The sequence below is a fragment of the Rhea pennata genome, chromosome 1, assembly GCF_028389875.1.
Source record: "Rhea pennata isolate bPtePen1 chromosome 1, bPtePen1.pri, whole genome shotgun sequence".
In the NCBI taxonomy this organism is placed as follows: Eukaryota; Metazoa; Chordata; class Aves; order Rheiformes; family Rheidae; genus Rhea; species Rhea pennata.
The window spans coordinates 14,632,266-14,646,453 of NC_084663.1; the positions used below are offsets into that span (position 1 = coordinate 14,632,266).

The 14,188-nt window shown below is 42.3% G+C and overlaps 1 protein-coding gene across 1 annotated transcript in view; it reads left to right on the top strand.

Annotated features, from left to right (window-relative positions):
- Window positions 1–11,346, top strand: part of LHFPL3 (LHFPL tetraspan subfamily member 3) — a 273,806-nt gene extending 262,460 nt beyond the window's left edge. Inside the window, exon 3 of the mRNA XM_062582002.1 lies at window positions 11,237–11,346. Within this exon, the coding sequence (XP_062437986.1) occupies window positions 11,237–11,265 (29 nt within the window). The 3' untranslated portion in view covers window positions 11,266–11,346. The remainder of the gene's footprint in view (window positions 1–11,236) is intronic.
- The last annotated feature ends 2,842 nt before the right edge of the window (window positions 11,347–14,188 follow it).

Below are 14,188 nucleotides of genomic sequence, written 5' to 3' on the forward strand. Positions count from 1 at the left end.
TGAGGAGATAAATGTATGGGCCTGACTCAGTTTCTCGTCTCAAATCCTCCCTCCTTGTTGATATGCTTCATTTCTAAGCAAATTTGTATCAGCACCATCTTCATCTAATGAATTGTTCTGAATTCTTTTTTCCTTTGAGGGAGGGATGACTGAATTTTGAAAAATCCTGATGAAACCAGGTTTTGCTGGTGGGGCCTTTTTTTCTTCTCTCATTAGTCTTTTCAATCAGACTTGTTGCTTTTTGAGACCACCATGCTGTCTCTTGCTATTACAATAGCAATCAGGCTTGGTTACATGGCAATCACATCCTTATTTAGCAAGGTTAGGTATGATTTACATAAATTTTTCTTACAGTCATTGGTGGGAATGACCAAAATAGAAAATTGTCCATGTCTATACATGAATCAGGTGTAGAGAGGAAGCAGTCACGAAGCCCTAAAGCCTGTCTTAAGCTGTACAAGGTTTAATCCTTTTAAAGGAGGGAATAAGGTAAGCTATTTATAATATCCCACGGATGTCACATCCTAATGTTATAGAATCACCTGTTGGTAGCCTTTAAAAAGAGCCACCTTTTAGACCATCCACAATCCTCTCACTCACGCAAACTCAGTTGCCAAAGGGCTGTGCCTGCGTTCATACGGTTAAGACTTCTGTATTCATGCCTTTATACTCATGGGTCTCAAAGATAGGTCCAGAGAAGACTTGCTGTATTGAGAAGCTTCAGGATAGATGACCTCCAGAGTTATTTTTAGCTGCATTCTTGAATATGGGCATTCTTGCCCATATACAGAAGACGTCATCAAGAAGGACTTGAATACGGAGAAGGTAGTGGTATGGTAAAATACAAGGGACAGTGGAGAGAGTGGAAAAAGGTCAGGGAAAGGAAGCGAACACTGGATGCATAGGATGGCATAACTGAGTTAGCAAAACATCAGACTGAAGCCACAGGAGGCAGAAGCCAACAGCTTCCCTCCTACGACTGACTCCGCAGAATGGAGAAAGGCAGCATGAGGGGTGATGCTCTTGTCGTTGTCATCTCAATTCCAAACCTGCATATACATGCAGATATAACTACAACTACAGGGGGTGCTAGGTATGCAAAGTTGTCACCTTCCTATTTCTGAACCAGAAGAGAAAGAGCATGACTAGGGTATCATAGTCTTCATTCAGGGCTAGCGAAAAGTAGCCTGCCTTCCTGCCTGCTTTTGGGCTACTTCATAATACTGTTCTTCCCTATGAAGGATCTTTTTCTCTGCACTGCTAATTGCTATCTTCCTTCTATACTAAAATCTCTTTGGGAAATTCTTCTTTTGCAAGAGTGCACTTAACACACTTGCAGCAACTCAAAAAAAAAAGGGGGGGGGGAGTGATATAAATTTAATAGCCTTAATACCTTGTTATATATTGCCCAAAGCCTGCGTAAATCAGTTTTGCAGCAGCCCTGCAGGAGAGCTTAAAAGGGAAAATGCCTGGACTGATGCTGTCACATGCTCCCTCAGGACCTTGCTGCATGCCAGGCAGTTCTCCTGACTGATGATGGCCACCAAGAGCTTCTTTCTCTTCTTAGACCCACGCTTTACAGTCTCTCAGATCCAGCCTGTGTCTAGCTGAATTTCGCCCATTGAGATTTCTTTGGATGCTGCTTGTGAAGGATGAGTTTTGGATGTCATCTCTGAGCTTTGGAAATGCTGATGCATCTTAGGCCTGGCCCCAAACATTTTGGTTTTGTGCAGAGGAGGTATAGACAGCAAGTTCTTATTTCTGGCAAAGCCATTAGTTAATGACTAATTTGTTTTGAAACCTCAGAATTAAGTTTCTTCAGACTTTTATCTTTTTATTTCGTATAAAAGTACAACTCAGCAACTGTAAGACATTTCACCGACACAGAAAGGAGATTCCCGTTTGCAGTTCATTAGTTGCTTTTGACTGAGGCCAGAGGTTGGAAACCCTTTAAGATGACTCTGTGTTCAGCGTGAAGGCTCCAGCCCTGCTGCTCTGCTCTGGTCTGACAGTCAGAGCAGCCCCATGCATTGACTCCCCACATGCACCTCAGGATTTTTTTCTCTTCCTTTTTTTTTTCATATAGCCCCTTTCCCCACAGCGTCTGTTGGGTGTCCACAGCAATAGGCAGGAGTTATTATAGGTAAAGAAACAAATTGTTCCTCCATACTGCATTAATGCTGAAAAGGCCTTGAGGAATGATAAATTCTTGTGGGAATGCAGTCATTTTACAAATGGGCCTTGCTTATTTTTCTTGTACAAATCCTGACTGCAATCAGAGACTCTCCCAGCACTAGTCAGCAGGTGATGCCTGCTAGTGCACTCCTAATGGTCTTAAAATGAATAAGTGCTCCCTGAAGCATTCATCCGAGCAAATGAAAAGTGCCAGGAAGCACAAATGAGCGATGGAGAATGGAAGAGCTCTGATGGGATGGGATCATGATCCCATCATGATGGGATGAAGCAGATACCCCTCGATACCCACAGCCCCCTGTGTCAGCCTCTCTCCGGGGGTGTCTGAGTGGTGTTGACCTGGGCAGAGTGAGGCTGAGTATGGACACCAACACAAGTCTTTACACATAGAAAGCTTTTCCTTAAAACTGGATGTGTTTGAGTAACAGGGAAGCAGGTCACATTTATGCAGTGCTCCCAGAACATCTAGCTTTGAAGATGGCCAAAGAACAGAGAAATTGGTTTCACGCAAAGAAAGAAGAGTTTAAAAGTTCTTACTATTTTGAAGCATTTAAAATTTGTCCACTATTCTAGGCCCTGATGGTTTTTACTACATTTTCTGAGATACTTTTAAACCGAACTTCTTGTAATTGTTTTCCAAATCCTTGATGTGCTAAGAAGGCAGTTTGCAAGGAGAACATACAAAATGATAAACAAAAGTGCTGATCAAGTTTTAATTAAAATCAGCAAATCATTTCAGGAAATTTCATTCATAAAAACATCATTTTAAAACACCAACATATTTTTTAAGAAATTGGAAAAGACATCTTATGAAGGTTTTGACCAGCCCTGTACATAAATTGACAGTTGTGTGAGGTTTCCAGGTAATTCTCAAGAGTCTCTTCAGTGACCTGATCAGGGATGAGGAAAAGCAAAAATGAATATGAGTTTTACAACTTCTGCCCCCTTCTCTGACATCTGCTACTCCAAACACAGGTGGACTGGAGCCTCCTGTGAGCGCTTGGTGCTCAGCAGTGCCCAGAAGGTGGACATTGCCTATTCATGGTCAGTCGATGGTCATGGCTCTGCTTCTGTTGGGAGGAAAAACTTACTATATGTCAGCAAATTATCTGAAATGCAGTTTGTTTTAAACAGAGCAGAGCACCCTTTCATTGAACACAGTAAAATGAGCCTTGCCATAGCAGCTCCCTTGCTCAGAAATCCCAGCTGGCACCTTCAGGAGCTGCCTCAGTATCTTAATTTTCACCCAGGGCCAGACTCGTACTCTCCCTCTGTTGTGCATAAATGCATTTAAAGCCCGAGCACCACACATCAGGTCAGTGGTAAGGAGTGCCTGTCCTCTTGCTCACGGCCTCCCACACCCCATGCAGCAGGCACTACTAAAAGCATAGAAGTTTGTGTCTGCATCAGTGAGACTTGTTTTCCTAGACCAAAGATACACTGACATCAACGTCTAACACTGTCTAGTGCAATGAAGAAAACTCCTGAAAGAAAGATACACAGCTAAGAAAGTTAGACCCAAATGGGACATCAACAAAAATAAAGAAAACATACAATGACAACCCAAACATTTTCAGGTCCAGGACCTTATCCAGATACCCACACCAAATGGCCTGAGCCTTAGAGGGGATCTCAATAAACAAGTACAAATCAAAGTTCATAACAAGTTCTAAATAAAAAATGACACAAAGCTTTCTGAGCAGGCTGATCATGCAGCCTGAAGGCTAGTGAAACAAATAAAAATGACTACAGATCCTCTAAGTTCCAGAAAAGAAATTAAAAAACAACTCCACCTACTGTGGAGAGTATAAAGAAAGTAAAATATTTTCTCATAAAACTGTTAAGGAACAGGAAGAATTTAGGAATCACTGTTCAGGGATTCCTGTTTAGTGACAGTAATTTATTTGACCATCTGGGTAGAGAAAGGCTGCAGCAAACCACACTGAATAAATAAAAATAGATGAACAACAAGTAACCGGTTTTCCTTGGCTTGCACCTACGTCTCTGCAGAGCAGGAAGCTACTTAACATGAAAGACTTTATTGATGAAGGCATTTCAGCCTCTCTCCAGCCCTTCCAACAACATACTCTATCTCCCATGCCAGCAAACCTGTCTTGAGACGTGACTCCCATCTCCAATTCCCCAGAAATATCGCCAAGTACAAAAGGCAAATTGACAAGGGCTCTGGAAAGGAACTGCAGGAGGAAGGAGCGTTTCTGTGATGCCTCCTGACTTTCTGTTCCACTGTAAAAGAAAACTCTCTGGGACAAACAATAGGAGGCTTTTTGCTGTATTTGTTCATTATGACAAAAATCTCCCTTTTCTCAATAGGCACAGAGTAAATATTGAAAAGGAAGACAACCCTTCCTACTGTTGTGTTGGATCTGATCACTGAATCTCCCCGTTTCTCTACTCCATCTGAAGAGATGCAGGTCCCCCTCCCTCGCTCACGGCATGCTGTGTTACACGGGCTGGTCGTGGCAGGGGGGTCGCACACGCTCAGTGCTGTGACACCAGCCCAAAGCTGTGCAGGAGCACTGCAGCTCCGCAGGGGTTGGGAGGCTGCTGGTAGGGAGATGCTGGTGTCCCGTTACCCAAGGGAGTCCCATGTCCGTCAGCCCAGACGACGGAGAGGTCAGCTGCGACTTCCTCCAGTCCTGGAGACGGTTGTCTATCTTTCTCTCTGCCTTTCTCACCAACACTTAGACATACGTTATTTCTTTGGACCTGCATTCGAACTAGAAGGCCACCCAAACCAGGCATCAGGCAGAGAGAGAGGGGAAGCCTGAACTATTGCCTGTATTCTGTATTTCAGAGCCCATGATTGCCATCTGGTTTAATTTAGGTGCATTTGAAGGACAATCCTGTTGAAAGAAGAAAATTGTCAGACTATGATTAAGTGCCTCCCTTAAGCTGCTCTAAGCCCACTCTCCAGGATTTGCAGTTAAAATTCACCTGCTTTCTTAGGTACGATCTTATTGACAAGAGCAGTAAAGCTGACAACACTACGCAGGCTGGCTCGTGCCTTCCTGCTAGGCTGGTTTGCTCCTAGGATTCCTAATATCAGGGCCAGCCAGCCTCTTAGCTGCTGATCCTCTTCAGTTTTCCTAGGCAGCAGGTAAAAACCTTAAATTCACCTTCTATAAAGCTATGAGCCTCCTCCGTACAGGGAGTACTTCTGATACGCATATCTCAACAGGATTAAAAATACCCATCATCAGGTTGTACTCAGGTAAGAACTTTGACAGCCTATTAATACAGCTAATCCAAAACAGCCTATTAATTTGATATCTCAGGTTGAATATTATCTTTTATGCATGGGTAATAGCTTCTCTTCTTGTTTTTCCACTCCTTGTGTTTCCGGGTATTAATCACCCTGTGCAGGAGATACATATATAGATATATAGAGATATCTATATAGATATAGATAGATAGATAGATATGTATATATATATATCCCACAGCCCAGGATTCACACATCTAACTTCATCCATCTCAGACTTGTCTCCAGTCCCAGCCAATGGTCTGTAGTCCCTTAGGAGTCATCTAAGGAGCGTCATCTGCCCTGGAAAACCATGTGAGCATGAAATGAGTCACTCGGAACAGGTACTGCCTCTCTCCTGGGACTGCCAAGGAGTCGGGGAGCAGATGCCTGAGTTCTAGGTAGTTGACATTATGGGAAATGCATCCTCTCAAGCCCACCCCTTATTGGCCCTCTTCCCCAAGAAAGGCTCCTCACCTTTCTCAAAATTGCCATCTGGAAAAGAATATGAACTTGAAGAAACCAAGAACATCACCAGGGAGACTGTCCTGGCAGGCTCTGGGCTCCAGATTTAATATCTCAGTGGGTCTCTCCTTTCATACTTTGGCATAAGGTGGTCAGACTTCATTGCCTGATCCATTTATTTTAATTAATTTGTCTTTAAAACCATAGTTTTCTCTTTCAAAATGCCTTCAAAACCCATTCTGTCTGGAGAAATAAAACAAAACAAAACCGCCGTGTTTCCCCGTTGTGTCACTCTTCTCTCTCAACAGCACACTGTGCACAGCTAAACCGTCTCTTCGCACTGTCAGCCTTCCCCTGCTGCCATGAGCAGCCCTCACATATAGCAACAGAAAAAGCAAAAAAGGATGTAAGAATAAAACGGATTTTAAAACCCCAAGAAGTGGCCAGAGTCTGGCAGGGAACGGCAGGACCTGAGCAGCACAGCAGTCACTGGGATAGCTGAGCATGCAAGGAGCGCAGCTTCAGGTCCGTGGGGCACCTTCAGCGCACTGGGTTATTTCTTGTGAACGATGGTGTAGCAACTGCTTGTGGCCAAGCACTGGCCAGTTGTATGTGGGGCATGGACACCAGAAACCTGGCAAAATGATTCTGATCAGATTCTTAAGCCATTTTTCTGTTTCCTCTTGGAAAAGGATGTCTAATAAAAATGGCATTCTTCGTGTTCAGCAGTCAACTCCTACCATCCTCTCAGATTCCAGAAATGCTGTTGCACGGCCGCAGATCGAGCCTCCTGCATGTAGTCTAGCTTCAGTCTCCTTTCCATTGAGCATTTAGCACATTGTTGAATGCTTCTGAAAACATTTTATATAGCCTCTGCCTCTGGAATTAAACTGCTGCCACTAACAGGCAGCACCAAATGCAGCCAGCAGATCAAATAAGTTGTATCGTTCACCTCAGCACTCAAGTTTCACAGAGCTTGAATACTGAATCTGTTAAAACCTTGTTGTTATATATTTGGTTTGATTCTATTTTATTGTAAGGAAGTGGTGCAGCAGAAGAGGCAGTTCACACACCCTTCTGTTGAGATGAGCTTTTCCTCTAATGCCGTACAGAAAAAAAAAATCACAGAACCACAATCTTGAAGTTTTGTAAAAGTTTTTGCAGCTTCTCAGTGTTCACTGCATACCCCATACACACACAGTCTTTTAACTCCTGCACTTGTGGTTAGGCTTTGGTAGCTATGAATGTGATCCTGCTTGCTAGTTTGCCAGGATAAGGAGGAAATTCACTCATCTGGCCTTAGTGAGGACAGGAAATCATTTGTTATTTTTTTCTTGAAAGGATGCTCAACCGTCAAGCACAAGGGAGAGAGCTGCTAGCAGAGAGTCTGGTTGGAAAATCTCTGGCCCTTCGTATTTCCATTTCAAGAGGGGAGCCTCGGTCCTTCCTTATTCTGTCTCAACTGCAGTGCACGGATAGGCACAAGATAGCAAAGTCCTTCAGCTTTTGACCACATCACTACTTCTAGGACTATCTGCAGTCAGCATCTCCAAAAACACAGGCTGGAGTTTCAGCAGATTTGATCACCAGGGGTCTTAACCAGGGGAGTTAGGACAGGACATGCAGTGATGCCTAGCTGCTTATTAAGAGCGTAATATTTGGCCCAGGGTGGCTCTCAGGGCACTGCATAAGGCACTTGCCAGCCTGCCCTGGCAAGGCTGAGGCATCAAAGGGAAAAGGCACCCACAGCACGTAGTCAAATGGGAACAAACATTCACAGAAACCTCCGAACAGGTTTCTATTCTCCTCTCATCACACAGAGCATAGAATCACTGTCTCAGGCCTCCAAGTAGTTTCTGTTATAAGCTTTGAAGGGAAGATCTTCCAAGAAAGGAGGGAAGAGCAGACACTGGCTGCTCCTCGCATCTGGCCACCTCCCTGCCTTTCCTGCCTTTTAATTACCCACATCTGGATATTGCCCAGGCCCTGAAAACACATTGCTATTTGATTTTGGGCGTGCAGTAGCCACAAATGGAACTTTTAACATGCCTGGCATTGCACTAACCCCAATGTGAGCAACAAAACCAGTTTCCTGTAGTTATAAGGGTCTGACCCGGATCACAAGCAGAAAGGCAAGAACTTGAAGCGCCTCATTAAAACTGAGCACATCCCAAGTTTTTTTGGCTTTCTGCCTTGGCAGCAGCTTTGTCCAAGACCAAGTCTCTAAAGAGTGTCCCAGTTGCCTCGTCGTGTTTATTTCCAGTTGCAGATCTCCGGCAGCAATGTTTCTCTTCTTCTTCATCTCCCAGCATACATCAAACACAGCACCAGCATTTAGGAGATGATACTAGCAACATCACTCCCTAGGTTAGAGGGATACTGTGGGCTGTGGAGATACCTGGAAGAGTTCGCCAGTGTTTCATCACTCTGTGGGCTCTTGAGAGCTGACATGGCTTTGCCATAGCACTGATTTTGGTGGGATCATGAATGCCAGTTGCATGAGTAGTGGCGTGTGCTTAGAGAGAGTGACAAAAGATTAACTCTTGGAAAACTGTCATTTTCTAGACTACCAGTCAAATAAATGGCTAAGAAGTAACAATTACTAGGGTAAAGTGTAAAGTCTGTTGGAGAGAAAATATATTCCTGAAAGGTCTGCCTTCCTCTACATATTTACTGTACATCTGACTGCCTTTGCAATAACAGCATGTAATGCACTATCTGAAATTCAGTATGTGGTTTTACACCTTGGCAGGGAGCGACCTAGAAATCTCACTATGATTCATCTTCGTAACAAAGAAATATTGGTGTCCTCTCTCTGAAAATTTACTTAAACACTAAAATGCTGTAAATCCCTCAGTTGGTGACTGTACCCCGGCTCTGCAGCCAGCTGACTTCCCTAATTGAGGGGGTCAGATGCGAACAATGTCTGTGTTGCCAGGATGTCAGCGAAAGAGGAAGCCCTTCAAGACTTTGAATAGAGAATTTAACAGCATAGAACCTAGATGGTTTGGGCAATATGGCTTTCACAAAGACTGCTTTTATCAACCGATTTCTAGGCAACAGCACTAGAAAAGGTTTGTAAGTAGCTCTAAGAAAAGAAACTTCATGGTGTCAAAAGCTTATGATGTGCTACAAAGCAGACTGAGGGATGCTCAATGTGAATGACTTATTTCTGCAAGTTCTTCTTTCCATAGTATCAACTAGGTGCCAGTGGCATTTACTAAATTTCTTTTCCATGTAGATAATTCCTGTGTGCAAAATTTGCCAAGAGAACTAAGAAAGGTTTTAGTATAACACTGATTGCTGGGAATCCAGTATAACATTGATAAGAATTTAAATAACCCAGGTACAGACTATGATTAAAAATAATTGAAAGAAATGGTCCACTCTGTTCTATCAACCTTAGGTTTTTCATAGGAGCACGAGGGCATGTGCTCCTCACTGTGTAACTTTGGCTTTCTCTGGATTCCAGTTTCACTCACTACGGATTGTCTAAAAGGCTCCAAAAAAGCAAGTATCTCACTTAAATAAAAAGATAGGAGGTTCAAACACTTTCTCCTTTCTTTTATTTTTTTTAGTAGTGCTACTTATCCATGTTAATTATCGTATTAATTAAATAACTATAGTTGCAAAATACACTGAAATTCCTTATTCAGACCATTTTTAAACATTTTATTTATCACAAATACGTGAATTTCTCATCCAGTCCTCTTCATGTTTGCTGTATGTTCTAAAGGGGACAAATGAAGCTTGAGGAACTATCAATGCTGGTTTTGCTTTTGCAAGTGGAAATTATCAATTATATTATTATATAATAGCTTCATTAAAATATTATTCCCAAAGTGAACACCACATTGAGTATTCATTTTCTGACAGAAGCAAAATAGACTCATTCATCTTTGACAGGAGCTTCCTTAAGCTCAGTTTATGCTTCTTTGATAGATGATTGGCTTGTTTCTAGTCTCAGCAATATTGTTAAAAGTGTCTTCTTTGTAAAATATATTTCCACTAAAGATGTATGCCGAGCATATGTGGGCTATATTGAGTCAGAAATTTTCTGCCAAAACAGTCTTTGCTTGAAAAATATCAGTTTATGGGAAGTTAATGGGGAAACCAGGTTCAGAGGTCCATGGCAGAATGCCTCATGGATGGCAGCCTTGCAACTCCCTGAATTACCATCTCGTGCCAAAAGCCCTCAGGACATCTGCTCAGGGGTATGAGTCTCCCCAAGGTTTGTGGGTGAGTTAGCAACAGGCCAAACAGTCTAGAAGTCAAGGCAGCATGAGAAATCTTGTGGCACTGGGGGAAGGTGGCTGTTCCATGTAATTTGGGGAAAATAATGAAATATTTCAGTATTCTTCCACCAACTTTTTTTTCAGAATTACTAGCTCTGAAATTCAGAATGCATTGTAATTTCAAAATTAAATTTGTTCTTTTTCTTTTGTTTACAAAAACTGGAATTCCCCCCAAGTTCTGAATTCCAGCAGTCTTTCACTGAGGCCACCATGCTAGGGTTAGTGGAAAGGGGTTGCAAAGAATGTGTTTTCCCTTCCCCTCAGGCTTTCAGCTCATAGGAGCTCTGACCAGTAACACATCTCTGGTTGCCCCAAGAGGTCCCTGGTGAAGCCTAGAAGAGCTGAATCCCCCAACCCTCCATTTCTTTATTAGACCTCCTAAGGGTCCATATGTCCCTCTGCTGCCCACGCTGCCCCTCCAGCGTAGTCCAGTTGGCCAAGGAACAGCTCTTCTCGCCCTTCACAGCGTAGCTGTGGTTAGTTTTTGCTCTCCAGCAAACACAGCTCTGTTCAATGTATATGAGACTGCAGGGGTGGGAGTTAGTTTTTGAGAAGGATTTTGGACTGAAAACATCTCTGTCATCACTAGTATCTGTTCCGTTTAAATCTATTACGATGTATTATTTTATCCTACTTACAAATGTGGCTTGTGGGCACAGGGGAGAGAAAGAAATTATTGACATGAAACAGAAATGCCAGGAATTTAACTTGACGCATGGTATTAATCCAGCAAACATGATTCTTGCCCCCCTACACATTGCATCTTTATTTTCCTATTGTTAAAACTTAAAATGAAACAGTCTCATTATTTGATGGTGAAAACTGATTTTTAAGGATTCTAGATTACAAATCACTGCAATGATCTGAAGATTAAAGTTGTCAGGTCTCATGATAAATGGAAATACAAATAATGAAGTGTTTAGACTATTGACCAGACACTAGCCCCGAGCCAAGCACAGTATGAATGTCTTTATGTTTGCTGGCAGTAAACCAGCTTCTCTCTTCTCTCTGTTTTGCACAGTCCTACTAAGCCAATCTTCACTAGAATGAGCACAAAATAAAATGAATAACAGCTTTTGTACATCAACATTAAAATGGGAAGAAGCTTGGGAAAGGGCCTCCGATGGAGAAGAACGCTGACAAGTGCAAAACTGTCTGATTGGTAAGCGCTACCTTCCAAACATAGATCAGCCAGACACGGAAATGGTTTTCAGAAGAGAAATGCAATCATGGATTACACACCAGCTCATTAGAAACTGTTGCTGAATACAGTGTTCAGAAGACATGCATGAAAAGTCACATTTGGGGAATAAATTAAAAGGGGTGTAGTTGTTGCTAGATAAACATATGTAATATATATGCATTGAAGAGGTTTGTAAATGTCATTTTTTTTATTCAAATGAAAAGCAAAAAGCTTTAAAACCTTTCATGGTAGAGAGGCAGTTAACTCCAGATTATTCCTATCCCAGTAGCCAAGAAGCTGATAGGACATCTCTCTTAAATTAGCATTTATAAATAGACTTTCTGAATGTTTTCATCATCTAGTGGAAAAAACATAACTTTTACTGCTACATTTCTGCACTTCATTTACTTCACTGTATAATAAGTTGACTAAAAAATGTAAAGCTTCTCAATTTTTACCGCATATGTGTTCCAATTAATCTATGTCTGTAACAAACTTAAGACTGAAAAATTATTTCTGACCTATATTCTAGTTCTATGAAGCATATATACTATAAGATACATCTGACTAAATATCATAATACTATAATTTCCCAAGCAACATGGAGTTGTTTATATTTAAAGTGACAAAATAAAAGCACCCGATTTCTTTTTTTTTAATAGGAGAAAGTAATTTACCCCTTAAATGTAACACACAGCCGCCTGCTGTAAGGACATTTCTGTTGGTTTTCTGCCACGTAACCACAGAGCGACATTAGCCTGCGCTGACGGCGATCAGGCTACGTGACCTAACGATCCCTTCCGGCCTTAAAACCAATTCATATAGCAACAGGTCTAGCAAATACCCGCCGCGAATAGGTGCGGGGCGGCTGGGTGCGGGCGCCCGGGCTCTGCCGCGGGGCACCCCGCTCCCGCCGCGCAGCCGCGCTCCCCAGCACCGCCGAACCGCCAGAGCAGGGCCACATGTGGGAAACCAGGGAAGACTTAACAGACCCGAATGGTGAACAGCCCACGCCAAGCGCGTTGCAGGGGAGGGAGCCGGATGAAAAATTATCTTTGGTCGTTCTGTCAATACGTAAAGACTTAGGTGGCTCTTTTATCTAACTACCGAGGTACCAGTGTGGCCCTGCTTATCTTAGAAACCAAACACTAATGTGGAGGCTTGCTAAGTAAAGTTACGTGTGAATCTGGGTGGGATTTTTAGAAAACATTTAGTTTTAATCCAAATCTGCACTCGTAGTTGTGTGCAGGAGATGCTCCTGACTTCCACAGGAGCAGAGTTAGACCTGACGGAAAATCCCACCCAAATCAATCAGTCACCATAAGTAAATTCCCAGTATCTGCTACTGAGCTAAAGGTGAAAATTCATGTAAGGTAGACGTGACACCGCATAAACTCGCTAAGGTCCCACTTCCAGCAGGCATTTAAATCTGCGATTAGTCCAACCAGAGTCAGCTGGAAAATGCACATCCTCGAAGGCTGGGTGCATTGAGGAGATCCTTGCTAAATGGTGTCTCACTAAAGCTCATCCTCATCCTCTGCTCATGCTGGACCACAGGCCCACTCCCATCCCAAAGCCTGTGCGAGGCTCTGCTATCTGGCTGTGCTGTCATATCACTGTCTTCTTTCGCTCCTTTAGTTCACCTGTATCCCAAATTACCCCAGTCATGACACTTTTGCTGCCACACAAGCTACAAAAACAGGGTTTTTCTGTATTGTATTATTTTGTTACTGACTACTGAGTTTCGCATCATGGTGACTGTGTCATGTAAAGCCCTTTCTAAAGGTAGAGAAATGTTGCAAAAAAAGTGTCATCACAAGATCTTGCAGTTCTGCCGGGATAGTTCAGTGAAAAGGTGCCATTTATACAAAAACAGAAGCAAAGACTTTCATGGACGTACATCACTAAATGTTGATTCAATATGAGTAGTATGCTTTTATCTTTTTAAATGTTACTGCTTTCCCATTCCATTCCATTGTAATGTGTCAACTGCGTGTATTTTTTTTTTTTAATCAACAAACTGTAAAGAAAACTGTTGGAATACCTGATTTTCTGTAAAAAAATAATAACAACAATAATTTTTGTTACTTTAGAGTATGCTTGGTATTAAAGTACCTAATAAAGTTCAACAATGAATTTTGTAGCATACTAAAATAAAGTGTAATAGTGCTTTTCTCCAGTTTATCTGTGGTAATGGCTGCTGTTGTCACAATTACTGACCTTCTCCTAAAAACAGCTTGGCCTCCTCTTATGTACCTGCACCTACCTCGATCCCTAAGGTAAGCCAAGTCCAGGCAAAATCTGGTCCTTAATGAGTGCAGAGGTTCATCTGCACACATCAGGTTGCAAGTTGAGAACCTCTGTCTTAAGTCATCTCCTTCCACTGGAACCTGACTGTGTATATTTGAGCAACAATATAAAGTTGCTGATTACTTTGTTCTATATTAAACTTAGTTTATAACTAGGGAACAAAGATTGTAAATAAATTAGTCAAGAGTTAATTATGGCTAAATAAAGAACTGCCAGGTGTGTAGGATGTTGAAGTCCTGCTCATTTGAATAGGCAATGCACTTCAGTTACGCCTAAATAGATCGGAAATCTCAGACAAGCAGTCTGGAGTACCCAGCCAAGCTCAGCAACTGATTCCCTCTAATTTCACTCATGAAATTATAATGAAGACCAAATTCCTCCAGCCTTCAGGGCTGTCCCAGATGTACATCATCCCAGAAGTTGCACCAAAAGGAGGTAGGCACTTTGTTCTCAAAAGTGGTGCTAGATCTAACTCCATGA